The 27,073-nt window shown below is 49.2% G+C and overlaps 2 protein-coding genes across 6 annotated transcripts; one reads left to right on the top strand and one right to left on the bottom strand.

The window, feature by feature from the left end:
* The first annotated feature begins 745 nt into the window (after positions 1-745).
* Positions 746-9,528, top strand: LOC135818303 (uncharacterized). Its single transcript, XM_065331660.1, has 3 exons — positions 746-1,066; positions 6,069-7,405; positions 8,623-9,528. Exons 2-3 carry the CDS (start codon positions 6,169-6,171, stop codon positions 8,817-8,819), a joined length of 1,434 nt encoding a protein of 477 aa, XP_065187732.1. The 5' UTR covers positions 746-1,066; positions 6,069-6,168; the 3' UTR covers positions 8,820-9,528.
* Positions 9,336-27,073, bottom strand: LOC135818302 (mucin-6-like). 5 transcript variants are annotated; one of them, XM_065331655.1, is made up of 18 exons: positions 26,577-27,073; positions 25,580-25,808; positions 20,439-20,601; positions 16,980-17,159; positions 15,478-16,502; positions 15,077-15,169; positions 14,559-14,789; positions 14,265-14,322; positions 13,793-13,890; positions 13,246-13,382; positions 12,519-12,561; positions 11,747-11,821; positions 11,362-11,427; positions 11,043-11,110; positions 10,574-10,799; positions 10,302-10,317; positions 9,984-10,047; positions 9,336-9,941 (listed from the first exon to the last, which is right to left on the bottom strand). In XM_065331655.1, exons 1-17 carry the CDS (start codon positions 26,693-26,695, stop codon positions 10,004-10,006), a joined length of 2,871 nt encoding a protein of 956 aa, XP_065187727.1. In that variant the 5' UTR covers positions 26,696-27,073; the 3' UTR covers positions 9,336-9,941; positions 9,984-10,003. The 5 variants fall into 5 exon arrangements, with proteins under 5 accessions (XP_065187727.1, XP_065187726.1, XP_065187729.1 ...); XM_065331654.1 differs by having other exon boundaries at positions 9,336-10,047; positions 26,577-27,072; XM_065331657.1 differs by lacking the exon at positions 26,577-27,073 and adding an exon at positions 26,074-26,513 and having other exon boundaries at positions 9,336-10,047.

Below are 27,073 nucleotides of genomic sequence, written 5' to 3'. Positions count from 1 at the left end.
ACATAAGTCATTGTAGAGTGAGGAGAAGTGTCAAAAGACAAAACTTCTTCAAGTGATCGCTGCATCGCTAGCGCTGGCCCGTCTACAGAGTCAATGCGCTCGTCATATTTGGCACTGGCACTAGTGACTGTCGAGTGCCTCCTCTCCAGCTCCAGTGCAGTGACTCCGCTTCTTGCATTCTTGGCACAGTCAGTGTACAGTACAATGCACACTCGGACATCTCTTATCCAGGCACCTTGGGACCGGGCATGCACTGCCCGTATCTCAGATTTGCCCGTATCTCAGATAACTCCTCTACCGGTACCATGCATGATATCATTAATATTTTTTATTATTATTATTATTTGAAGAAGTTTATTTGGCACGTATTGCACATGTTGAGGATACAAAGGGAACCCATTGATAAAAATGTGTGGATTACATAGGTTGGCAGTGACTAGTGAAACATAAGCACTTCCACACACGGAAAAAAGTTCAAAAAACCCAAATTCGAAGCATTTGTGTTATAGTATAAGCTGAAGGTGCCCGGCGCGGTAGAGAGACGTGCCCGTGTCTGAGGCGGCCGGACAACGCGAGCGAGTGAGTGTACTACAAAAGTAATTAAAAGCATGATGCGCAAATCAGACTGGACATTTTATTATCTAATCCGCGCAAAAAGTGAAAACTCAATCAGCACCATGACTCATGATCTGAGGCATGACTTGTATTGTTTTATTCGGACGAAAAATAGGTCATGCAACGGTCTGGTGGAGAAAAGTCGCCTGTCCGTTCTCCGCTCGAACTAAACAATCATTCTCGTATCGGTACTGCGGCGCGGTAGCACACTCTCGACCTACTCAACGGGTCCGGAGAGCTAGAGCAGAACTTCTAGGAGTAGGAGCAAGAGTACATAATGTACTCTTGGTAGGAGTAGTAGGTAGGGCGATGGGTTTTGCTAAACTCGTACTGTGACAGTCACTTGCTTGGCAAGGACAGCGTCACAGCGGCGACTGGAATGAATGGACCGCTGAGCAGTGGAGAATTCGCGAATGAACGAGTCTTCTGGTTCTGAGGACTTCCGACACCGGTAAGTGCGCCGTAGGTCTACGGGTTAGCCCTTGGCGGAGAATGCCGGCAGAATTATTTTTTGATACATGTACATGTTTGATGTAGGTATGTTTGGTGTGTGGATAAAGAAAATGGAGCAGAAATCAATGAAGTGCCTGACATAAGGTTTGTATGATTCTGATTGGCACTGCTTTTCGAGCAGAATCTGCCAATTTATTTATTTATCGAACATTATCCACCAAGGGCTAGTATACTACCGGGGGGGGGGGGGGGGAGTGAACTACTTCGAAGTACATAGTCTACAGTTGGGCCAGTAGGGGTTAGCGGTTGGATTTGCTGAAAAGCTGGTAGATATTGTATTGGAAACGGCAAGGAAGTGCCTCAAGTGGGAGTACCTGGTTGAAGTCAAAACTTACAGTGACTTGAAATTTTCTGGGGTGACCTGATGAGATGATTAGGCGGTGGAAGTCGGATAAGACGTACTGTAGAGGCAGAAAATTTCGTCGGTCAATAATTTCGTCCAACATTTAATTTAGTCCAAAATCTCCTTGGACGAAAAAGACGAAATTAAATTCCAGACGAATATTTCTGCTTATACAGTACCCCAGAGAGAACAGGAAATAGACTTCACACATGCCACGTGATCGTTGCCACGGTTTGAGCTAATCAGAGCGCTCACAGGCTGGGCCTGAACCTCTGATCATGCCCTGCCTGCCACCTCTACTACCATGCACCGCGCTGTGCACCCCGTGACGTGATCATTCATGCCCTCCTACGGTGCCCTAGGGCCTGAATGGCACCGTAGGAGGGCATGAATGATCACGTGATGGGTATAGTCACACATGGAGAGACTTACCTGATCTCCTTAGCTTACCTGGAGAGACTTACGTGATCCGGCCCTGGAAGTGCATGTAGTGGGGAAAAAAGGAACCAGTTTTACATTGTTGGAAATATGGATATAGGTGTAACAAGAGAGAAAGAAAAAGCCTGACATCCATGTCTGATTGTGTTTCAGACTGCCACCCACGCATGGCATACATGCGGTGCCATTCAGGTCCTTGACCAATCAGCACGTCCCGAGAGCGTGTGGAGCTGAAACTGAGCACGCGGGGATGAAGGTATAAAAGGAAGACACTTGTAGGGGTGGCAGTCGGGGACGTGGAGGACTCGGCTTGTAAGTTTCAGGTCCGTACTCTCTCGGGCTTTGTTGATTCAGGCCCCGAGAGCGTAGCCCAAGGCCGAGGGCCGCTCGAGGGCCTGAATCAACAAAGCCCGAGAGAGTACGGACCTGAAACTTCACCTTGCTTGAGGTGAAACTTCAGAACGAAACTTCCGCCGTACCGTGCGCTGGAGGGCTTGCCCGAGAGCGCACAGAGCTGAAACTTCATGACGTGAAACTTGTGAGGTGGAACTTCAGAATGAAACTTCACCCGTGCGCTCGAGGGCTTGGCGGAGAGCGCACGGAGCTGGAACTTCAGCTTGTAAGTTTCTGTTGGGGTGGTGGTCGGGGACGTGGTGGATTCAGCTTGTGAGTTTCAGCTCCGTAAGCTCGAGGGCTTGCCCGAGAGCGTACATGGAAAACGAACATGGAAAACTGACGCCGGTGATTGCCACTTATTTTTGGCTTGCTTCAGAGCAGATAGATAGGTGCATGCTCTTTTATTTCGCTTACCAGAGAAGTAACGTCAGTTCACAGTCGAATGTGACATGCGACCTGAGCTGACAACGATAAACTGCCACTGTCACAGACCCCTGGCGAGCTAGGCTGATAGATGGCACCATAGCCTGGCATTTGCATAGCATGCATGCAGGGCGTTGGATGTCATAGGTAGACCGTACTCTGTAGCATGCTAGGAGGGCATTGCCGTTCCGTACCCTAGGCAATGCACACAATTTCTGCCGTGGCACAAGTCGATGCTGATTGGCCGTCGGATGGGAACAAGCACGTGATATGTTTGAATGTGCATTTGCTGGCGGAAACCAACTGACGTATTTGTTTATTGAGAAGTTACATGTTACGTTGCTTGCATCAGAGAAGTTCGCCCCTGCAAAATTGACCGGAAAGTACCGGTCCAATGAACCCGCACTCTTCATTGCGCAATTGAAACAAGACGGTTGGGCATAGAGAAACAAAGAGAAAAGCGTTCTTACTTCAGACTTGGGAAGAGAGGAATATTTACAAGTGTGACTGTACATTTCCTGGTGCAAACCAACTAAGCTATTTGTTTATTGAGAAGTTAAATGTGACGTTGCTTGCACCAGAGAAGTTCGCCCCTGAAAAATTTACCGGAAGTGATGGAGCAGGAGGTGGAGCTGACTGCTGTGGTTTTTCCAGGGCAGATAGGCCGTCATCATCCAGGCTTGTCAGCAGATCATCGATGTCGTCAACTGGCGCAGGATGTAACGTTAGCAGAGGCAAGGTAGGCGCATCTACAACTGGTTGCTGCAAGCTTGGAAAGCCTGGTAGGATGCATAACTCATCTAAGCTGCTTAGAGCAGGCATGGGCAGCTGCACAGTAGGGGGAGTCTGTATTGCCGGAACACTTCCTGCTGATACACTTGTACTTGCACTAGGCTGTGTTTGCGTGCTTGACCTTGGAGTAGTGGAACATATACTTGAAACACCAGTACTGGCAGTAGCGAGCTTGCTTGACATGGCCACTCTGTCACTCACATTTAGCCTCTGGTAGCTCCAGAGACTGGCACTGTTGCGATGGCCAGTGACGCTCATTATGTCTCTGTCAGAGACACCACTGGCATGCAATGCTGTCACCGTTGTGGACCGCAGACAGTGGTTGGTGTACTGAGTCTGGCAGCCAGCTTGCATGGAGATAGCCTTCATCATCGATGACATCTGGTTCTTGCCCATTGGAAGTGCATCAAACCAGGTGGGCTCAAAGTGGCTGTGTCTGGTCTTGGGCCGCTGGAAGAGGCGATCACAGTTTGGATTTAACTTGCACAAGTAAAATCGCAGACACTGTACATCATCCGGCTTGCATATAATTCCAGCATTAGGGGAGATCCTACTTGTGGCACCTCCCTGGTTCTTAGTAGTGAACTCAGCAGCTAGTTGGCAATAGGTCGATCCATCAACGACAATGAAGTCAAGATCTTGCTTGCGCAGTTTCGATTGAAGTTCGCGACCTCGCAGGCCAAAGTGGTAAGTGGTAAGGAACCAAACCTTTCTTGCCAGGGTGCTGGGATCGTTTGCATTCTGGAAGAGTACTTCAATCTTCTCGCTATCCGCTTGCGTTATTGATTCTTTATGATCTGTGGCTTTGATTGCTCCATCCCGTCACAACTTCTTCAACATCCCATCAAATGCATCGTTGCACCTTTTGAATACTGGGTCCGAAATGATGTTGAAGCCACGTCGCTCGAGAAGAGTTCGATTCATAGCCGCTCGGAAGCCTACATAACTGGCCTGTTGGTAGGTTCCACCTTTTGGTGTCTTTTCCGAAGACTTACATAGCATTTGGACTGGACAGTAGCTACTTCTTCCTTTGACACTGTTTCTAGATCACACTCAATGCCATTTTCTGCCAAATAATCGTGAAGCACTGCAAGCCACTGCTTGGTTGTGTCCTTGGTTGCCTGTGGCACCCTTTCTTCGATAACTTTGTCCACATCTTCATCCTCTACAGAGGCAAATCGTCGCTTTGCTATAGGCTCTGCCATTGTTGTGCAACGAGTGCCATATAGTAATGAAAGGACTTGAGAACTTCGGCAGGCAGGCACTCGGTGTTTCTAGTTGATGTATTTCAGGTTCGATTTATTTGTGTTTCGATTTATTTGCATTTATTTGGCACGCCTACGCGGACACTACTAGTCGCGTACCCTTATGGAGATCGGTCTATTTTTTGAGTGCATGTGGTGTCCTTATTTTCATGCATGTAGATTAGTGCAGTACTGTGGCTTTGTTTGCGCTGCTGCGGGGGCACTTGCACGTGCACGTTCTGCTGAGGAGAGCCTTGTGGCTTTCGCTTGTGCTGTCCTGCGTGGGTGGCAGTGTGAAACACAATCAGACATGGATGTCAGGGCAGGTATCGTTGATTCAGGCCCTCGAGCGGCCTTCGGCCTTGGGCCGCTCTCGGGCCTGAATCAACGATACTGCCCTGACATCCATGTCTGATTCTATACTTAGTATCCGAAGCATTTCTCATCCTATGTGAAACGTACTTCAGTATGGACTCGGATGGAGAGCCAAGGATAAATTTAAAAAAAAAGAAAAAGGACCAAGGAACTACAAGTTACGCTATAATGTCCACTAACATCACCAGTTACTAAACAATCAGCTCATGCGATAACATTGCACGACACTGTCTGACCGACCGTACTGACGTTCTACAACTAACTGGCTAACAGCTCTAGCACATCTTGGATGCGCACTTCAACAGCCTTCCAACTTGGAAGGTTCTAAGTTTTATGATAACATAGGAGGGGACGGCGAGCGCAACAAAGCACGAGCTGAAAGTCTAAGCTGTGAAGGACGTTGGCAGATGTTCATGCATGTCGATGACGATACTGGCAAGACCATTGGACAATACGGTCAAAACACAATTCCAGGACGCAAAGCAACATTCCACACAACTTGTTTGACTCAAAGATGTGAAGATCAACAATTTCTCTTCGCATCAATAAAAAATATATACGTACGTGCATGCCGACTGCAGTATGGAAAAACGGTTTGCCAAAATGTTCGCGCTACCTAATCGTTGTCTGAAGAAGGGCGGAGGCTTCCTGCAGCTTCATCTGTGAAAGGAATTCAGGTGGACACAACCATTCCCATAGCGCTGCACATCCAAACCAGTTCCGGTACTTTACAACCTCTTTTTGTGTACATCAATTATCACTGAATATAATATGAGGCAGGTCACTCAAATCCATGCTGTTCCTGACGCCTCGTCGCATCCCTGGTGATAAGAGCTAGGCATGTGAAGTGTGAGATCTCGTGGTTGTCTGCTTTTCTCACACATTCTGTGATTAACCTCATAGTGCATTGGCGTGCTGCCTCCATCCAGGGTGATACGCATCTCCGTGGTCGGTAATCGTACGTGCCACCTACGTACATGATACAATACGGGCGTGTTTCTGTCCGGAAATCCTTGCTGGTTCGATAGAATGGCAGTGCCCGGAAGTGCATATACCGGTTTCGGGTCATTCCATTCCGACAACATCCAAGACCTCATAGCACAGAGCGACAGCGATTACCGGCCGCCGACAATACCGCCCGACATATGCATGCCTGAGTTTCCCAGCTACGATGCAATGATGACGTCGCTGCTCGAGCCCCTGGAGGAGTTGGGCTCTGGGGGCTGCTTTGGCAAAGCCCTGCTGGACCGGGGGGTGTTTCTGCTGGATCGCAAGTGGACGTTTCTGAATCACGGCGCGTTTGGTGCCACGTGTCTGCCCGCGTTGCGTGCCGCCGAGGTGTGGCGACGTCACACGGAGCGACAGCCTCTGCTCAGCTTCGACCGCGTCCTGCTGCCTCACCTGGTACGCATCGTTCGCCTGGTCAGTCGGGTGATCGGCGCTAGGAGCTGTGCCGACGTGGTGCTGGTACCCAACGCCACGCAAGGGCTCTGGGCATGTATCCAGACTGCTGCTCGGGTACTCCATCCTGATGATGCCATTCTCACTCTGGATATCGGCTATGGATCCGTAAAGAAGATGGTCAAAGAAGTCACGAAACGGTTCCCGGTGAAACATGTCGAAGTGACCGTGCCACTACCGCCAGTGGGGGACGCATCCAGCGCCGACATTGCCTTGCAGATTCACACGACCTTGGAGCAAGCTCTCAAGAGCCACGGTCACGTGAAGCTGGTTCTGGTCGACGCCATCACATCCAACACGGCCATCTGTCTGCCGGTCAAGCGTATCACAGAACTCTGCCACCGTCACGGGGCCGCGGTCATCGTCGATGCCGCACACGCCCTCGGCCAAATCCCCCTCAACGTCAGCGACTGGGGCGCCGACATTGTCGTCGGGAACTTCCACAAGTGGTGGTGTGCAGCACGCGGCGCAGCGTTTGTGTACAGCAACGGCGATCTGGACCTGGATCATTTCCGCGTGCCTCGTCCAGAGGCGCTCGTCATCTCTCACGGATACGGTCACGGGATGCTGTCGGAGTTTTCCTGGGACGGCAACAGGGATTACAGCGCTTGGCTGGCGCTGGATGCCTCCGACAGGTTTTGGAGCAGCCTGGGCGTCGACCGGGCGCGCGAGTACTGCGTCGGTCTGCTCCGTGATGCGGCCACTCTGCTGGTCAAGGACTGGTCTACTCGTACGCTCGTCCCGCTGGATATGTGTCACATGATGGCACTAGTGGAGGTGCCTGTCCGGGATGAACACAGCACAGGTAAGCATGCACATACATGTACACTCTGTTTCAGAATCATAATTCAAGTCCGACCTTTTCAAACCCATCTAGGGGTCGTCACTACCGTACTTTGCGGAGAATAAGCCACACTGGAGCATAAACCGAACACAGAGTTTCATATTTTTGTCACAAAATACAGATATCTACCCTACAATCCGTCCTCGTGCAAAATTCTCTGACCCCCCCCCCCCCCTCCCATTTTTTTCCTATTCTTTTTTTGGATTTTTCCCAGTCAGCTGATACATAGTGCCAAAAGTCTTGGACTCTTGCTTGTACCAATCCTGAGACACACATGTACAGCAACTAATATAAAGTATAGTGTGTTTCAAAAGTATAGATAGACCTCTTAGACTTTTTCGAATAATTCAAATTTGGTTGGAGCTTTTTGAGAACTGTCTTCGGAAAATTGCTTAGGCAGCTCCCGCAATTTTTCTCTTATAAATTTCTAAGCGATCGGATAACAAACGCCCAATTTCGGAAAAGTATGCACGAAGCGATGACAGATTTTATGTGGTATAGGTGCTGGCCTAACGGTTTTTTGAAGGTCTGGAGTTTTGAAACGCACTATAGTAGGAGCTAAGCCCAGGCGGTTCACTGCATGCACTGCATGCACTACATGACCACCAGGGAGTTGTATTTACAGATGCCCACGCATGACTGCATCCTTGTCAAAATAATGCCAATCATCCGTGTCGTAGACTACAAACATTGTGTTCGTAGTAATTGAAACTGCGTGCAGTTCACTGTAGAAAAGACTATAGACATGATGCAAGTACCGCAGTGTTTGCAAAAAAACTACACTTAGACTTCATTACGATGGGTTTGGCCAGTCGCGTGAAGAGTCCTCGATGCACAATGCACGGCATGGCACGCACAGTCCGAAACTGCACGCGAGCTGTCACGTGGGTCTACCGTGTAGAAAGTGATGCGCATCGCTCGTCGCAGAAGTTGAACTAGGCTCAACTTCCCGCGATGAGGCCTGCGACGGAGCTGTGACAACCTGCGATTCAAAATTTTGCGGAAAAAGCTCTCGATCGCATCGCTCGTCGCTCATCGCGTCGCAGAAGTGATATTGTGCATCGCGCTTAAACAGCTTGCTGTCTGTAGATTGACCACTACAGACTACATGTATACAGTGTGACACTGAGTGTACTACGAAATCAACGAATGTGATATTTGCTCCTGTGTACCTTCAGATGATAATCAGAAGCTCACATCGGACAATGCAAAGTTTCTTCAGGATAAGCTGCACTACCAGTACTCAATCGAGGTGCCGGTGAAGTGCGTGGACAGTCGACTCTGGGTGCGCATCTCCGCGGCCGTGTATAACACCATCGAGGACTACCAGCGCCTTTCGGCGGTTATCCGTGAGATATTTCCTATGAGCGTCTAGCCTAAGCATACAGTCTGACCTCGCTTATCCGGCCCTCTTTCAGTATCCGGATTCCTCACCATCCGGAAGAAAACAGCTGGTTACAGCTCAGCCAATCAGAGTTTAGGAAGTGTTTTCTTCAACAAGAGTTAAGATATCAGCAGACCAAGAAGACTTTGAAACACGTGCTGAACTCTGATTGGTGGAGGGCAGTTGACCAATCGTTTCACGTGTGAAGTTCAGAACAGGATAGAATGAAATTTTAGATTTTCTTCCCTGGTAGAATTTTTTGTTTCTCCTTCTACCAGTACTGTGTAGCTCCAAGGGCACGTATGTTCTCAGCTACTGCGTGCGGCTGGCTGCACTCATTTCCCCAGGTTACTTTCGTGTGTGACTTGATGCACTTGTGCAGTATGAAAGTTGTATTAATTTTATATTGAAAAATCGGCTGGACTTATTTCTTTCGTGTTTATGTTAGCTGGGTTAGGCTTTCCCATTCTCTAACCAAGCTCACATTCCTCTTCCAAAAATTATAGCTTAATTGTGACTTGATTCACTCTTCCATGCAGTATCTAAACTATTTATAATGAAAATCGTACTCATGGTGATATATCTCAATAAAATCTGGATCTGGCAAAAAAGCGGAACAAATAAGATTATATAGATAGGGCATTATGATGGTAATGTGGGAAGGTCGGATCAACACCTATCTTCTTATCTCTCTGTTCAAGTCTGGGTATGTTGGAGATATAGCAAAGGTGCGCCGACGCACTGTTTCTTGATAGGCATCGGTGACATTTACAACAGCAACACAGCACGGCGCTGTAATACAAAGTGTGTGCAAAAGAGAAAAAGACCTAGTTCAGATTTATCAACTCTATAATGATGGCACCATCTGGATGCTGGGGCGGATACAGCCAAACCAAGAACACAACGAATTTCAAAGTCTGTAGTCTGGGCTAAGGGCCTAGAAAGCACGTTTCCACTTGAAGTGCATGTCAAGTGGTACACTTAGCAGCAAGTTGTCAAGGCAACTAAGCCTGTAGTTCGTACTGACAACCTAGGAGGCATGTTTGCACTTGAATCCAGCACATGTATGCAGCTGTACAGTGGTATGCTCAGCGGCGAGTTGTCAAGGCAACTGGCTGTACAGTGGCATGCTTAGCGGCGAGTTGTCAAGGCACTAGCTGCACGGTTGCTGGATATCACTGGAGGCAATTCTCATCCTCATCTTCCACATCACTTATGCCTGTACAGGAAACAGCACAACAAATGGACACAATGTTACTTAGCGTTAGCTAAACCCCTGACTAGCAGGCAGCCAAACACTCCGAATTCAGAAAATTTAGGTATGCAGGCAAAAGCTGACCAGGTTAGGTGAACAGAAAGTTTAGGTACAGAAAATGCAATTGCCTATTGTGCTCTCTGTGCAAGCCATTGTGCAGCTATTGAAACTTTAGGTAAGCCTCCAAACTCTTCCCCTCACCATACTAGAGTGCTTACCGATATTGCTCATGTTCTGGGCAGGCGAAACGACACGTCAGATCACGTTGTGCGCAAGGGCAAGGCAAACAAACACAGAAAATAACGGCAAAAATGATCAGCATTCAACACACACACAACACACACATATGCATGACAGTACATGTAATAATAATTATAGACGCCGATTCCGATCCTATTACCAATTCAAGACCAAAACTATGCAAGCTAGGATATGTTTACATTTTCCTATGTATTACAATGCTCTGAGTTGCTCCTGCCATGGGACTTACCAAGGAGTCGAGCTGCTGTTCGCGCTCCACAACTGACATCACCTCATCGATCTCTGCACTGTCCAGAGACTGGCTCATCTCGAGGCGTTTTCGAACGCCCTCGGCCAAATCTGACCGGTTCCTCCAACTGCCATTACTCTTTGACGATGCCGGAGAAGAGCCATTTGAGTTTGGAAGCGTGACTGTTCTTGGAGGAACGGGAGGGCTGGCTGATTTGGACTTTTTCCTGTAAGAGTGCAAAGAAATTAGGAGCACATGGAGAACATAATTATGTCAACTATGCCTATGAATGAAGTCATCATGATGCACTGAGTTGTAGTCAACCGCATGGAAGTGACCAGTGGATTTAGCGCAGATGTGAAGGGCGGTATCCACTGCTCCAGTCTCATGCCGATGAACACCTGTACATATGCACGATCTGACTGATTGCTACGGACTACGGTAGACACTAGATATATCACTGACTTACACTGTCGACGTGGGCGATGTTGTCGGGAACAAAGTGCTGGCATTCATCATCTCCATCTTTTCCCTCAGCTGTACAGGAACAAACACGCAGGGAGCATACAATTAGCGATGCACTTACTGTCAGTTGTTCGGGGTATCAATGCTACTCTTGTAAGCTTGCTGTCTGGAGCAATCTCTCTGCAGGTATTCAACATGCCATATTCCGTAGGGTTGCAACCTTCAACAGAGCTCGTAGCAGGGCAGAAGTTATTGGTAGCTCCATACAACACACCACGGTCATCTGACGTTGACAGCATGTCACATGTGAAGTACAAACTTACAGCACTTTTGCCGCCTCCGACCTGCTCCATCATCCTGGTCATCAGTTGCGCAAAATCCTCCTTTGTCTACAATGCATGGCGGGCAGAAACACATAGCAACACATGCAGAACACCCAAATTAGTCAATGTGTGTGGGTGCGTGCGTTTCAGGGAAGTGACCAAGGTTCCACTGGTATATGAAGGTACCTGCCTGTAGGCTGCCATTTCTGTTCTGAAACAATCTATCGTCCTAGTATAAACTCAAGTGCTTGTATCCAGGGAGAAGCAAAGGGAAATAAACAAATCGAAAACCAGGATGAATACAGTCCCCACTTATATAATCACTGTAGGTGCAATGCAAACGTATCGCAAGTAGGCATTCAACCATCAATAAATTGAGCTTTACCTCTTTCAGGCGTCGGTCACACTCTTCCTTCACTTTTTGTATCTCGTCTTCCACTGCGGCCTGCTGTTTTCGTGCCTGTTCGGGTCAAGATCACAGAATACAATACATACACACGTTAACCACCTTGAAAATGAACATGAATACTAGTAATTGGCCATCAATCTGCACTAACAGTAAGTTTATTTACAGGTTTGTGGACACAGCCAGCACAGCCAGCACAGCCAGCACAGCCAGCACAGCCAGCACAGCCAGCACAGCCAGCACAGCCAGCACAGCCAGCACAGCCAGCACAGCCAGCACAGCCAGCACAGCCAGCACAGCCAGCACAGCCAGCACAGCCAGCACAGCCAGCACAGCCAGCACAGCCAGCACAGCCAGCACAGCCAGCACAGCCAGCACAGCCAGCACAGCCAGCACAGCCAGCACAGCCAGCACAGCCAGCACAGCCAGCACAGCCAGCACAGCCAGCACAGCCAGCACAGCCAGCACAGCCAGCACAGCCAGCACAGCCAGCACAGTTTCAACATTGAATGTGTGTACTGTAACTAGAGGCCGTCCAAGCACAGCAGACTGTTAGCAATTGCTGCTTTCCTAGCAAGTGCGACCAGTGTGGAATACTCAATTCTATCCATAAGGTTTCCTACAGATCAAAGCTCCGGTTACCCATGATATCTGGATGTTTTAAACAGAATGTGTAACGCTTGCTACATATACCCCACCACTCTTTGACAAGCATGAGTATTAACCTAAGGTTGGATGAACAGTAACTTACGTCAGTGAGCTGCGTCTCAAGCGACCGGTTCTGCTTGTTGCTCCTAAGTGAGGGGAAAGGAACACAAATATCGAAACGGCGACAGATCAGATCACACGAGCGAACGTGTCTCTACACGGGAAGCACACGCTTTCAACCAAGCCCTCGCAAATACACACGATCTAGAAGTCAGCACCCAGCCAAACGCTGCACTGATAGTTACATGCCAGGACCATGAATACAACCTGGCAAACCTCGAGTCAATCCCTTCAGTTGTAGCATCACAATAACTACTTGTACAAGCAGTGTTTGTAACTGCTGTGCTCCAATCTCATGTACAGTCAACTTTGCTTATAACGACACTCGGCGGGGCATCAGAAAAGTGTCCTTATTCGCGAAGTGTCGTTATACCCGAAGTCTTATTACATGTATTACAGTTGGATGGGACTTTGCTCGGGGCATGGACATTCTGTCGTTATTCGCGAATTGTCGTTATATCCGCAGTCGTTATTAGCCAAGTTGACTGTACTAGTATTTCCAAAGCACCCACATACCATGCACTTGTTGAACAGCAACCTGTCGCAATGAATAGCTACAAAGTTAAACATCCTTGTATTAGCACCTCATTGACCCCACTCGCTCCTCATTCTTCATTCCATTCGGCCTAAGCGAAGACTAGCCAAGCTTGCTTGGCGATGTCCACGCCAAAAGGCCGATAATAATATAATAATAAACACCCTTCACTTACTTGGTCAGTTTGGTTTCGGCTTCCTCCAGGCTGACGTGCAGTGCCCAGCATGTTTGAATGACGGTCAGGTAGTGTTCACATAGGCCGTGGCCAGCCTTGTGCGCCCAATCGATGGGTGTCAGGTCCTCGTCATCAGCCTGTCCAGCACACACACGGACACAACACCGCAATATAGCAGACAGCCCAGTTTACACATCAAGATGACCGAGACAACAAACAATGTTTCCATGTATCTACGCTGTACGAATCCTGGACATCAGATAAGCTTCGCCATCCTAGCATAATCATCCTTGTCAAAGCAATGCCAGAACATTCAAGGTATGCGCAAACTTACAGCGGGATGAGACCTGAGAAATCCGAACACCCAATGCACTGCCCTCATTTTTCAAGGTTCAAATGTGCAAGTTCAAATCTCCGGGGACTGCTGAATGGCGGCCGTAACTCCCCGGTTCCACTGTTTACCTCATACCAATGCCGCTTCACATAGGTGAACATGCGGTCTAGCTTGCCCCGACCCCGTATGCAAGACAGGCTGCCCACCACTCACCTGCATTTGCGTCCCTGCATCAAAGAGGATGCGCAGGCAGTTGATGCTGCCTTTCTGGGCCGCCACGTGTGCAGGTGTCACGCCAGTGTCGGTAGCAACTGAGAGCAGTACGGAAACACACACAATAACTGTTACACTCTGGCCAAGCACTGCAGAGACAGTTGTGGATGGTTGCAACTTTCACATTCCATTCCAGACCAGGGAAACGGAACAAGAACACAAGCAAGCCCAACAGCATACAACAGGCATGTACAAAGTAACAATACAGTAATAAAGCAACTGTGGTGTTGTCGCATACGGTTCATACATAGCCTGGTCATGGCTGTACATAACAGTCAAGACAAACATGTTGAAGGACCAGCCTTCTCCAGCATAGGAAAAGCAGACCGTGATGATTACAAGGCTCATTGTGACAATACGAGTAAACTGTATGAGCGTGCAGTACAGGCATACGGTCCAGGATCCAGCTTACCATGTGGATCAACATCTCGCCGCTTCATGGCATCCACAATGTACTCCAAGCAGTCAGCCTTGTGGATGGCACACAAGCACACACATGTACAAGGTCACACACAAATATCACAGATTATAGCAACAATGAAGTATATCTCACAAGTTCCCTTTGATACACGCCAAGCGCGTCACTAGAAATAGCATAAAATTACGCATGCCAAGGCACTTGAGCTATGCTGAAATCAGTGACAGACCTAAAAGTCATAAACAATTTTGGGTATTAAAGAGTCATAGATCATGCTAGGCAGCTCACCTGGTCAAAGGCAGCTGCCAAGTGCAGCAGCGTCGAGCCGTGATCGTCGGTTTCAAAGTCCCCCTGGCTGGCCTCCACCAGGACCTTGACGCAGTCCAAGTGGCCGTTCTGGACCGCCAGCATGCACGGCGTCAGGTAATCCTTGTCGGCCATGGCGGTGGCTTTGCGCCGACCCTCCTCTGACAGGCCACAGTCCTTCAGCAAGAAGTTGACTATGTCAATGTGACCGCACTGCAGGAACCACACACACCAGTCCACCAATACGAAAAGAAGAATTGCTTGAGAAATAGCTCGGCAACATAAGTATATGACTATGGTGCATTGTATAGGTCAATAGCTGCACTGTTTGTAGTGATACTCAGCTCATACTTCAGTATAACAAACCCCATGATGAACACTCACCATCTTTGTATTCCAGGAAGTCACACAAAAATGCATTCCCTTTCGGTGCAGATTTGAGCAATCTACAAGCATCACTTATGAGGCCATCAACGGCATTCTGAGCATGCCTTTCTTACCTCAGCTGCTTTGTGTAGAGGAGATACACCATTGGCATCGCGCAGCATGGACAGCTGTTCATTGGCCTGCAGTGCAGTCGCTTGAAGTCGATGCTGTCCAGACACAGTACAGGTAAAAATGAACAAACAAGGCTTGCAGAGGTAAACTACAAGCAGAGAGATACTATAGTTAAATCTCAACTCGCATGTCCTTCCTTCTCACACCATGACCAGTCAGTTCCATATATAGCTTATCGAAGTTGACTGGAATTACGAGAATAAATTCCCCACAGTGCAACTGCTTGCTGTTGGTATAGCCAGAACAACAGCACATAGTCAGGCAAATATGCATGCACTGGCACTCAAAGCAGAGCAAGCTAATAACAAGCATTGGCTGGCTTCTTCTGCAACACTTCACTCACCAGATGAGCCAGGTTTCCGCTGGTGGCGGCCTCCATAGCCTGACCGACCGTCAGTGATTTCAAAGCTGCCTGCTTGGCTTCTTGTATGCTCGGAGGCTCCTTGTTCAGCTTGATCTTCTTACGGTCGCTGCTCGGACCAAACACGACACGCTTCGGTCCATTACCGCCGGCGTCCAGCGAGGTACAGGACGATGCGGATAGCGACGAACCGGACGATGAACGCGAGATGGCTCGTGACTCGCTGATCGGCGCCATGTTGTTGCTGCTGCCGAGTCGGACACTGCGCTCGAGCGACGGGCTCGTGCTGTGTCCAATACCACTGCTGCCGGAGGAATCAATACTGCCACTGCTGATTGTGTGTGTCATTGGTAGAGTTGTCGATTCGCCTGGTGTTCCATTGATGGCCGTGACCGACGTCGTCGTCGGTACAAAGCAGTCTTCCGGGAGACGCTCCAGCGAGCCGATACTGTCGTTGCTGGTTCCTCGACTGAGCTGGCGTGCATTCATGCTGTCAGAGCTGGAGTGGCGGTGCAGTTGATGGTCGTGATTCGCATGTCGCTGCTCCCGGTGACCGGACGACGGCGAGTTGGAGTTGCTGCCGCTCTCACTGAGGATCACTCCGCTCCGACTGCCCGCGTTGGTGGAGTGGAGCAGAGCGGTGGTGGTGGCGTACAGGTTCTCGCTCTGCACCGTGGCGGCCGGATGAACGGTGTGTATGTTGGCCGGCGCTATGTGTCCTTGTTGTTGACTGCGCTCACTGCGGGGCCGGTTGGGCGACAGGCCATTGAGAGGGCTCTGCCCACCGTACGTAGGTTGAAGTGGTGACGGTAGGAGGCCGTTTTGGAGCGGTTTCGATGGCGTGTGGTGGCCGCTGGATGGCTGCGAGTGCGAGTGTGTCGGAAAGCCACTGGCTGGATGTGCGGGGAAGTGACGCGGAGCCGACTGGTAGATGTTCTCTGTCGGGTAGCTTGTACTCAGATCAGACATGCTGGACGTGCGCGATGATGCCACACTGCTGTTACCACCTGCAACACGACAATACACAGTCACGTTCCCTGGTGTTAGCATTGCCGCTGCAGAGTCCACTGCAGACAGTCATGTGCTATTCACCAATGCTGGACACATTATGGATGGAGAGCAGCGTCAGGGAATACACACATACATACATACATACATACTCACACACACACACACATACACACATATACACACACATACATACACATACACACACACACACGCACACACGCACACACACACACACACACACACACACACACACACACACACACACACACACACACACACACGCACGCACGCACGCACGCACACACACACACGGGTGTGCAAATCTGCAAACTCTGGGTTCGGATATGATGGCACATGACCATACATCGTACTTCTCTGTCAAGATAGAACTGCATGCTAAACTACATTCGAATGGAGCAGTGGAGCAGCCCTTTTGGCAAACCAACACACTGCATATACTGACTACAGCATACCTTCGGTTGCAGGTGTCCGGCTTGCAAAGGACGGCGCGTACGGCTGCCTACGTCGCCGTGACGACTGCTGGATCTTCTGCAGCAGTGCATCGTCGTTATAGCCGTTGTTGGTGCCGTGGTGACTGGCGTGGTACGGCTGGTACATGTCGCCACCTGGTGGCATGCTGGCGCCGTCCACTCCTAAACAATGTGGACAATCGCACACAATAACAGATGAGGTATTCCACGCGCCCTGTTACCAGCTAAGGAATTCTGGGCCGCGAAATCTTAGGCACGGCATAACAGGCCAGGAGACCCAATGGAATCACAGGTCTGCCAAGACACATTTGGAGACCACTACTCCGGGAAAGCAATCTTAGCACACATGATCCCATGTCAGTATCGAGAACTACCCAGCACCCGCTACATTGTACATACCTGTGAAATGGACTAAAAAGGTGATTAGAGGGAAAGGACTCAGCTTGCGTTCTTTCCCAGCTTGCTAACATGCAGAACTGCAGCTAGAAAATACTCCTGCTCTGCTGTAAGCTTTCAGCTACACTGGCAGGCTCTGAGTCAAACTGCTCAATTAAATCCATGTAGATCCTCGCCTCCACCACGGTACCACCGCACTAGTACCAGTAGCAGATCCCTACCAGTCATGTTGCCTATGTCAATAGCAGCCCAGCTGATGGCAAGGGTGCCGCGTTTCACCAGTAGTAAACCTCTGAAAGCACTTTTCCTATATCAATCACTGCCCACCTGATAGCGAGGGTGCATTGTCATCGTCTTGCAAATGAAGTTCAATAACATCAAAAAGGTAATTTGTGAATGGTCCCAATAGCCAGCCTCCAATAACCTTCTATTTAGAGCATAGGCTAGAGTGAATGGGATATTTCCAGTTTGTTTGTTTGGGAGCATGCACTCCGTGCATGGAGGAAGTGACCGCGGCCTTACTGCTCGTGCAAAAGTCTATACGGAGGAAGATCATGAGGACGGCGCGTCTTTGTTGTCTTTGTTGTGCGCGAGTTCAGGACAGGACGGAACTTCTGGCATAATGTGAAGATGTATTCAGTTACGGCCTGGCCAGAGGCCGCCGGCCTTTGGGCTATACTAGCCTACTTGACACTCAGCTGCCTGCTTTGCCTCCATAATCAATGAGTGTGTTTCCTACGCAAGACGGGAACCTACTGGTAAATGGCCAGGCATTAATAATACTGACCAGCACCGTGGTGTCACCCACTCCTCCGACCACTTGACAGCCTAATTATCCAGGAAATTGCAGCATCAGATCCCAGTACTGCGTGGCTAATTGGTGCACATTAGTGCAGTGTTCTTGACCTCAGCTCAGCAGGGAGCTGCGGATACCACTCGCTTGGAGCTTACGTGTGATGGGGATTTCCCTCAGCACTTTCACTTGTCTACACAGAGGCCTAGATACTAGTGCTACGGTACATGAAATAGTAAGTAGACAAGCGTACTGGTAAGGACTACTCTAACTACTCGGTAAGTAACTTGGACCATCCATTTGCATCACTTTCATGATATACATGCCATATCACCTCTCATTCACCATGGAGCACAACCAAGGAAAGCAAGTACATGTACAAGAATCGGAAGTGTTGTGGATTATGAAGTGCCTCTCTAAATATCAACTCTTGAGTCGCTTAGGGCAACTGTGGTGATAACCCAGCACTGAGAGACTTAAACCAGAACTTGGCAGAAGTCTATGCTACCCTGTGGCAACCATATGTCACATTTTATTGGATCAAAGTAGACAGAGCACTGAGAGTGTAGTGCATTCCGGCATGTTGCAGGTCTCCCTTTTAGACTGAGGAAGTGTGATGTTTCCTTATCGTGCACAACATTTCCTTTTCAAGTTAGTCAGGCTAAAGCGCACAATATCAAGACAACCCAACCGTCCATAAGAATACAAAGACGACACGTGAAGCAACACAGCCATAATTCAGGTTACAAATGGTGCAATGAATACTAGTACTAGAATACGTGTTCCTATTACAAGAGTTGATTCAGCCATGCAGCTAGCCATCAACACGCAGAAGCACACAAGCACACACACACACACACACACACACACACACACACACACACACACACACACACATCAGCTTCTCACACTTGTGTGGGTAGCCATTGCGCGAAATCACGCGACACCTGTACATTTTCGATCTGCGGGATGAAGATGACGACGTCCATGCATCAGGTATCAGGGGGTAGTAAGATACTGGTATATTGCTACTCCACGCCTCAAATCGTGCTGTCAAGCGTATGCGGGGGAGTGTAGCATGCCATCCCTTACACTTTCCAGCTCAGGGTTACCCTCGCTACCAATGGACGAAATTTCAGGGTCACAGCTTGCGCAACGGCTTTGTCCTGTGCGAATGGCCACTCGACATACTCAGCACAAATTTTCTATTGCATGCATGCACAAAATGTTCAACTTTCGTATTTTTGGCGACTTTACCACCGTCGTGGAGGCTGGTTGGTGAGGAGCAGGTAGCCATCCCTTGTGGAATCAAACACATGGTTCCACAGTGTGGCTGATTCCGCAAGAGCCAGGTCCATACGAGGAACATTCGCTTTGTCTTTTGCCATCGAAGTAAGTCACTTTTCTTGTTCTCAGTGTTTTTTACGTTCAACGTTTCTGAGATTTTTGAATTATTCACTTTTCATTCTTTCATACTTTATTTCTTCATGTTCACTGCCTCACTTGCCTTCTGATCTGGAGAATGTGACGGAGGTGACTGTTGGTTACTGCCTGGTATAACGGTTGTCGTGCTGTTGCTGTATTTCCGTCCTGCTCGCGACGTTGTAGATCACAAACAATTTGAAATCACATGAATTGTACTTACCGTCATGCGTGCGGTATTAGGAAACACTGTGCAGATTAGATCGTCGCAATGTATCTATATGACATATATTGTGTGTCTGGTCATCCTGTGCAATGCAAGAACTCCAACTAGACGCATTCGTCCTCGGCCCTGTTGATCGATTGTCCACTCGTCTTTCCTTGAAGAACGATCGATCAAAAAAATCGAGCTCGAGGACTTTTTGCAAAAAAACGGCTGAAAAAAGGAAGAAAAAAGGGTGCTCAGAATGAGATTCGAGTACACAACCATGGTCCCAGCAGTTTATGTGGATGTCGCTCATAGATGCGCGATTTCGCGCAATGTGGGCAGCATTGCTGCCACTGGATAACCAAGGACTGTTTAATTTACAGAAATATACTTGATAAGTACTGTAATAGGTGCACACATTCAGATAAGTCTCATGCTGTGATTGTTGGCGAAAATACTACATGTAGAACTTCAAAAGCCTTGAATGAATACCACACTCACATGGAAAATCGCATAGACTGCATAGACTAAAAAGAAGCAGTCATTTTTTTCTTCTTCAGACTTCTCCCTTTTCCATTCCCACAACTAACGAATATTACACAGAAGCTGCCGCTATGCCTACCTTTCGCGTACGGCGGTGAGAGTGGCGGAGGTTCCGTGGACGGTGGTGAGTTCAGGGAGCGCAGCGGCAGGGAGGTCACCCGGCGACGGTTACCCGAGTGATGCTGGTGGTGCGTCTGCGGAGAACGTGCCATGACCGGCACGTGACCCCCATGGCTCGGAATCTGATCAAACAAATCACACACACACACACACACACACACACACACACGCATCGACAAGAAAGAATACGACTATCACCCGGGCTTCAAGTTCAAACACAGGAAGTCGTTCACACAGTACACGCGCCTGTAGATCAGCGACAGTCTCAAGCCCAGTGTTCAAATACACTCACACTTCAGAGAAAGCAGAAATACTTCAGCGCTGACTGGGTGATCCGAGTATGACCACCCACACTCAGTTTGTGCCAGAAAAGAAACTGTCAAACACAGCCCACGCAGGTATTCAACGTGCGCTAATCCAACACACCCTACAGCTTTACATCGCCATTGAATCATGCACATCAATACATTTCGACATTGTAAAGTAATACTTCGAGCGATAGTATAGTATACCGAAAACACAACAATCTAAAAACACCACATTTCTTTGGTAGTAATGGTAATTGTACATTCGGCACGCCACAGTTCCCCAAACCGATTGCACCCACCCATGGAGAAGCAAGCACAGCCACGTGTGTGTTGCCCGCAGGTCTATTCTGCAACCACCGCCGTGATAAACGACAGTACCCCTACCACATTACCACTTTGCTTGGCCAACTACCATAACACGAGCCCAGGATTTACTACTTAACACAACCCCCGTCCTCTCCCCCCCCCCCCCCCCCCCCCCCCCCCCGCAGCGACACCATTGGATCCACCCTCCAACACTAGTCTTAGGGAAACCCGTTCATTGGCTTTGATCTCCAGTACTAGTCTACGAAACCAATATTATCCTAGCCAAGTCACAGATTTGTTGGAACAAGAGATTGGGGGGGGGGGGGGGGGGGGGGAGGGGGGGGGGGGGGACAGTGCGTAATACACCCAGGACAAACTCAGTAGAAAGAGAATCTGGTGCTGACTAAGCCACCGTGCACTGGTGCTAGTGCAACACAAAAATGTACGTGATTGTGTACACACTGTTCCACTACCTGATCTTTGAGCACCGTATGTAGTCACTATAAACAATGAGCTAGTCAGAGCCGCCCCGAATACCAAAAATAGGACGACCAGAAGGAACAGGTCACACGAGTGTTTCCCACTCACGCTTGTACTGCAAATATCTAAGGCCAAGGCTAAGCCCCAGTAAGGGCCATGACACTGACCTACCTGCACAGCTAGATGCTCAACCACTGATACACAGTCACTGTACATCACTACACATGAATAAACACCTTTTCCAAAGCTGCAGGCCGCAGCAGGGTGCTGTATGGGGCATTTTCGCCATTGCTGAGAAAGTCCGTGCACGCCAGGGATGGACTCCACATAGCAATTATACACTCAGTTATCCTAGTTATGCCAATAATCACATAGCTGAAACAATGCCCTGAGGCAGTGAATATTGGGCATTGGGACTGTTCAAATAATACGCAAAACGCAAAACGCAAGCTGAAGGATTGAAAACAAATCATACATACTGTCATTGGTGCACAACTCTCCGCTCCCATGTCAACTGACAAGGTCCCTTCAAGTTGCAAAAGGAGATGAGTTGCTGCTGCCCTCAGCTACAGACTATCGGCACAGTGATGGGCAGCCACCTGCACAGTCCAATCTCCAATGGAATGCAAACTTGCCCAGCGTACCATAAACAGCTCGGCCCCAACATGAAATCTACTCGATCTGGCCAGCCCTGTCGGAAGCACTACCACTGCTGATGGGCAGCCCTGAGTGGCACTTCAGAAATGCACTTTGGTAATGTCAGGAGTTGTCTACGGTGCTGTGAAGACCAGCCTGGTTAGAAATGCTACAATAAACAGTACAAGAGCAGGTGGTTGCCTCCTCCTAGAACCACACCAACAAGCTGTTGATAAGACAGAAGAAATCCCAGCACAGCCTTCTGCTGGCCTCCCACCCTCAGAATGAGAGCTGTCCCCACAGTGCAGGAGCTACTGATGTTAGAGTGCTGCGTTGCAGCCTGTCAGTGTGTGCCTGTCCGCCAAAGGGACAGGGCTTGCCGACAGTGTCTGCAGTCCAGGTTAGCTCACTTCCCCTGGCAGCAGTAGCCCAGCAGCCCTGTGTGAATTGCTGCCATGTAGAAGTTGAATGTGCCTGGCCGTGTGACTGCTGACACCTTTCAGCAAAGCATGGGTTCGCTGGTGCAGGCCAGGGGTGGCCAAACATCACAGGTCGTTCATGACCAGGCATGGCCCAGGCAAGTGCCATGGCGTAGCGGAAGACGATGGACAGCTGGATTGGTGTTCTGCGTCAACATCGAGCCCCTGGCAATCTGCATGTCAGCTACCACGTCCCAGCGGCCAGGCCATAGAGCCTGCTACTAATCCAATACGTCACACTCCTGTAGTGTTCACTGTCTATTGCCTCAGATCTGTACGCTGCCAAAGACCCAGGAAAGCATTCTTGTTTGCTCTGCGAGCCGTGTAGAACATCAGATCACAGCTACCACCCTAGTGTACGTGTATTGGAGTTTGCCTTCCTGTGCGCCACCCAGTACCTCCAGTCCAGGTACCCCATTCAGCACTGAGAGATGTACAGTAACACTTCTACTCATGTTGCGTGCATACCAGGCAGGAAGCTACATGAAAAGATACAGAGGTGTGCTGCTGCTGGAGGCCTAGATGAGGCCATGGTCAACATGAGGACTACTGGCACAGCTGCTTGAGGCAGATAGATACACAGGGCTGACAGGTTCCTGAACAGATCCTCAGTGTCACAAACTCACGCAGAGAACACCAGACACACACTGAACACTAGGCTGCAGGAAGTCCATTTGCCGCTCCATTAGCCTGCCAACGAGCCTCAACACCAGGCCAAGGCTGCTCCAGTTTGCACCCTAGCCAGAGGCCCAAGCTCAGCTGAATAACATCCAACTCCAACCAACAGTATTAGACATGCCACCTGATCTACTTACTACTATGTGCAATGAATAATGAAGCTCTGACAGGCACACCCTCCGTGACAAACAATGCTACAAGACTGCGAGCTGTCAGCCAACCGCAATTTGTCCAGCAATACCATCACTTAGCTAACACCTTCATGAGCCGTAAGCGTATGCATCCACACCTAGAATTATGTGCGGACCACCCAGCAGCTACAGGCACTAGCATGCCAATCTTATGGTCAGCTCTAGTGGTATTCGTCTGGCTACCCTGCGACAATGTTCGGCTTCTTTGGCTGCTAAGTTATGCAGGCATGTTGTAAACAGGCTGAAAGCAATTGACACCTTCACAGAAAGTTAGAAACCTATCGCCACCTTTTGCTATTGCAGCCGGGAGACCAAGGCCAGGAGACCAAGGCCAGGGTGCTGTAAGCATCATGGACCAAGGCCAGGGTGCTGTAAGCATCATGGGCCAAGGCCAGGGTGCTGTAAGCATCATGGACCAAGGCCAGGGTGCTGTAAGCATCATGGATGCTAGCCTATGTATACTAGGTATGCTAACATGATGATGAATCAACAGCACCCCCCCCCCCCCCCTTCCATTTCAGAGTTTATCTTTCGTTTCGGCTCCTCATTCGTAGCCTTAGCGTCATTTTCTCATTATTACCCTCTCAACCTCTTCCTCCCATGCCCACCATACACACAGACCGTTCCTACTTTTTATGGTGCTCTGTGTTTGAAACACGCCTGGTATGCACTGATCAATGGAGCCACTGCCACTCTTCACCACTGCCACCCGCAGTGAGTATCAGCTGATTGCGAATTGGGACTGTGGTACAGGTCTGTGTGAGATTGCTACACAGCACACACTTGTTGCAGCTCCTGGTCAAGTTTATTTTTCGGGATTGTCAGCTATTAGTATTACAGCAAATTAGTTGATCAATTGCTCTGCGGAATGTACCACCTAGGGCGTTAGAAGAAGTAACCAGTAAGAAGTTTATTGCGGCTGGCGCAGATTGTAGCCAAGCCACTGGACACTTGGCATTACTCTATCTCTGCAGGAAGGACATAGTGGCTAAGATGGTATAATACTAATACTAGTAATAGTACTGGACAGACAGCGTGGTTCCTACTTGACAACTGGAGAACTGTGCATTTCGGAAAAAGAGCTCATTCCATCGTTCCATTGCAGACAGGTGAATACCAGGCTGGCAGATGGCTAGTAACTCCGCGCATGGCCCAGCTCACAAGTGTGTTGTCTTTGATCTTCAGATACCGTTGCTGTTTCTCGACTTTTGAGAATACTGCTCCTTGCCAAGGCATGTTTTCTGGCAGATTTCAGGCCACGTCTCGCAGGCTGGAATCAGAATTCTCCGTCAAAAGTCAAATTTAGGGCATAATACTCACAAAAAAACTTAGTTGTAGTTTACAGTTTTAGTTTTCACTCAGCTCGGTCACCCTCTTCAAACCAGGGTCCAGACAGTAGTTCTAAATGGCTAGTTGAATGCTTGGCCTCAAACTACATCTGTAAACCCCTACCACCACAACACACAACAGAAGGCCACAAATAGCCTACACCCAGTCCTTGGAGGACGCATACTGTACTCACACTTCACAGATCAATGGCCCAATGAAAACAAAGTCTAAAGGAAGTGGCTTGTGTGATTACGATTTTCAGATAGAGCACACCAGCTGCCTAGCTGCGCTGCGTTACTGTTAGTGTTACAGAGCGTGTTCCGCTCGGGTAGATACAGATAAAAGCGAATACACGCCATTATTCACCGTGTCAAGTTTCACTCCTAGCGCCAGTCGTCCCGCTGGTCACACACGAACACAACACGCAACCGCAACACCACGCATCGTCACAAGGCGAAACAATCAAACTCTCCTGATGCAACGAGCATCGACACGGCGATGCCGTGACGAACGAGCAGTTTTGCTCTCGACTTTACTGTTAAACCTACACACCACCAAGTCACGAATAAATCCGCAGGACGTGACTGTGTAAAGGCAAGACAACACTACTACAGTACCAGAATGGCACAAACTGTTGACGTTACATGTTGCACTAGGCCTGGTCGGACGACTAACAGTAACACTAACACGTACCTGTTGATGTTGATGGAGCGGTCGTTCAGCAGTAGGCCCACTGTAAGCAGTGCTCAACACGCTCCGAGCGTCGACATTGTCCACACTCGTCAACTGCTGTTGCGGCTGCTGCAGTTGATGTTGGTGCGTGCTCGTCGAGTTGCCCATCGGTGCGCTATCGGTGTTGCTGCCTCTGCGAGAGGGTTTCGCTGGGCCCTGCCAGGGACGAGGAGTGTCCGCAAAGTCCTCGCTGTAACAATGATGATGTAAGAGAGCAAATATTACTATTAGTAGTTCAGCGACCTGTCAAGCACTCTGCACAGGATTCTTCAGAACTACAACAGAAACGAGACTCTCAAGCTGAAGAAAATAACTATGGCCCTTGAAAGGAAACTAATTACTTTCATAGATCGTGACTCCCAAGCTAAGCAAGGCCTACGCCGTCGGTGCTAGCTACAGCTGCTTCACATGCGACAAGCAATCTTTTATCAACATCTTCTCCCCCTTGCTTTCACCTCATGCGATACAACATAGCAGCCAAGCTATGCTGGGAACACGCTCCGGAGGTGCGTTGTAGCGCGTCACCGTCCTACCATCGAGAGCAGCCATCCCGGGCAATCTGTAGGTAACGGGCGCTACGATTTGCTTCAGGAAACCCTAGCGCACTAGTCCATCGTGACCGATAAGAATGGTTAGGAACTGCACACAGACCGCACATCAACGTGAGGATGTTGTCGACAAATCCATTAGCGACGTGCGCCTCTCTTCTCGTCAAACATGGCCAGAGTTCGGGCGCAACACGACTAAATACGTTTATCAGTCTAGTTCGCCAGCAACACGCCGGCTCATGATGCTCCTGAAGACGGTCGATTCTGAATGAGCGACGGGAACGGTAGCACTCGCTGGTGCAACAAAAAGGCCGAACATGGCCAACATACAGACACTCACACACTCACACAACAACACAAGCTCTGCAGAGTGCACTTAGTTGTAGCAAAACCATTTTCATATCGCTTACTGCGTAGCGGGCATCTCCTGTCCGTCGCCCTTGGTTCGCATCGCTATGTTTCCGCCACCGAGTGGTGGTACTCTGCTTTGCTGGTGTACACCACGACTTGCAACGGGCTGCTGCTGCATCTCTGCCACTGCGAATCGATGTCCACGACAGAAAACTCGGAATACTATGGCAGAGCTGAATGTGTCTGTTGTTGGGGAATTACAGCTCCAGCCTTACTATCTCCTGTCTTGAGCAGGTCTAGTAGCAAGCATCTTCCACAGGCCGAGAGAGAAGAACATTGACTTTGTAGAAGTTCTAGAGCTCAAATAGCGCCCACACCACTAAACCCAATGCAAACGCGAAGAAGGTACAATCACTCTGACCATTCCCTACGCTGCATGCCCAGTTTTCCGTTTTTTTTCTTTATCAGGTCCGACGAACATGTGTGCATGACTGTTCGCCGGCACAGATGTGTAGGAGAGGCCGATATCTTGCTTCGTGGAGTAGGGAAAGGCCAA

Source organism: Sycon ciliatum, chromosome 5 (genome assembly GCF_964019385.1).
Source record: "Sycon ciliatum chromosome 5, ocSycCili1.1, whole genome shotgun sequence".
In the NCBI taxonomy this organism is placed as follows: domain Eukaryota; kingdom Metazoa; phylum Porifera; class Calcarea; order Leucosolenida; family Sycettidae; genus Sycon; species Sycon ciliatum.
The sequence above is the reverse complement of the archived record's forward strand: the minus strand, read 5'-3'. Positions and strand labels throughout refer to the sequence as shown.

What these genes read in the sequence shown, in the direction of transcription:
- LOC135818302 (XM_065331655.1), bottom strand. Translation starts at nt 26,695, where the DNA reads ATGCAGCAGCAGCCCGTTGCAAGTCGTGGTGTACACCAGCAAAGCAGA. An exon ending in CTCACCGCCGTACGCGAAAG is followed by an intron (nt 17,160 to 20,438) that starts GTAGGCATAGCG and finishes CACATTGTTTAG; the next exon opens with GAGTGGACGGCGCCAGCATG. An exon ending in CTCTACACAAAGCAGCTGAG is followed by an intron (nt 14,790 to 15,076) that starts GTAAGAAAGGCA and finishes TGGTTCCTGCAG; the next exon opens with TGCGGTCACATTGACATAGT.
- LOC135818303 (XM_065331660.1), top strand. Translation starts at nt 6,169, where the DNA reads ATGGCAGTGCCCGGAAGTGCATATACCGGTTTCGGGTCATTCCATTCC. An exon ending in CCGGGATGAACACAGCACAG is followed by an intron (nt 7,406 to 8,622) that starts GTAAGCATGCAC and finishes GTGTACCTTCAG; the next exon opens with ATGATAATCAGAAGCTCACA.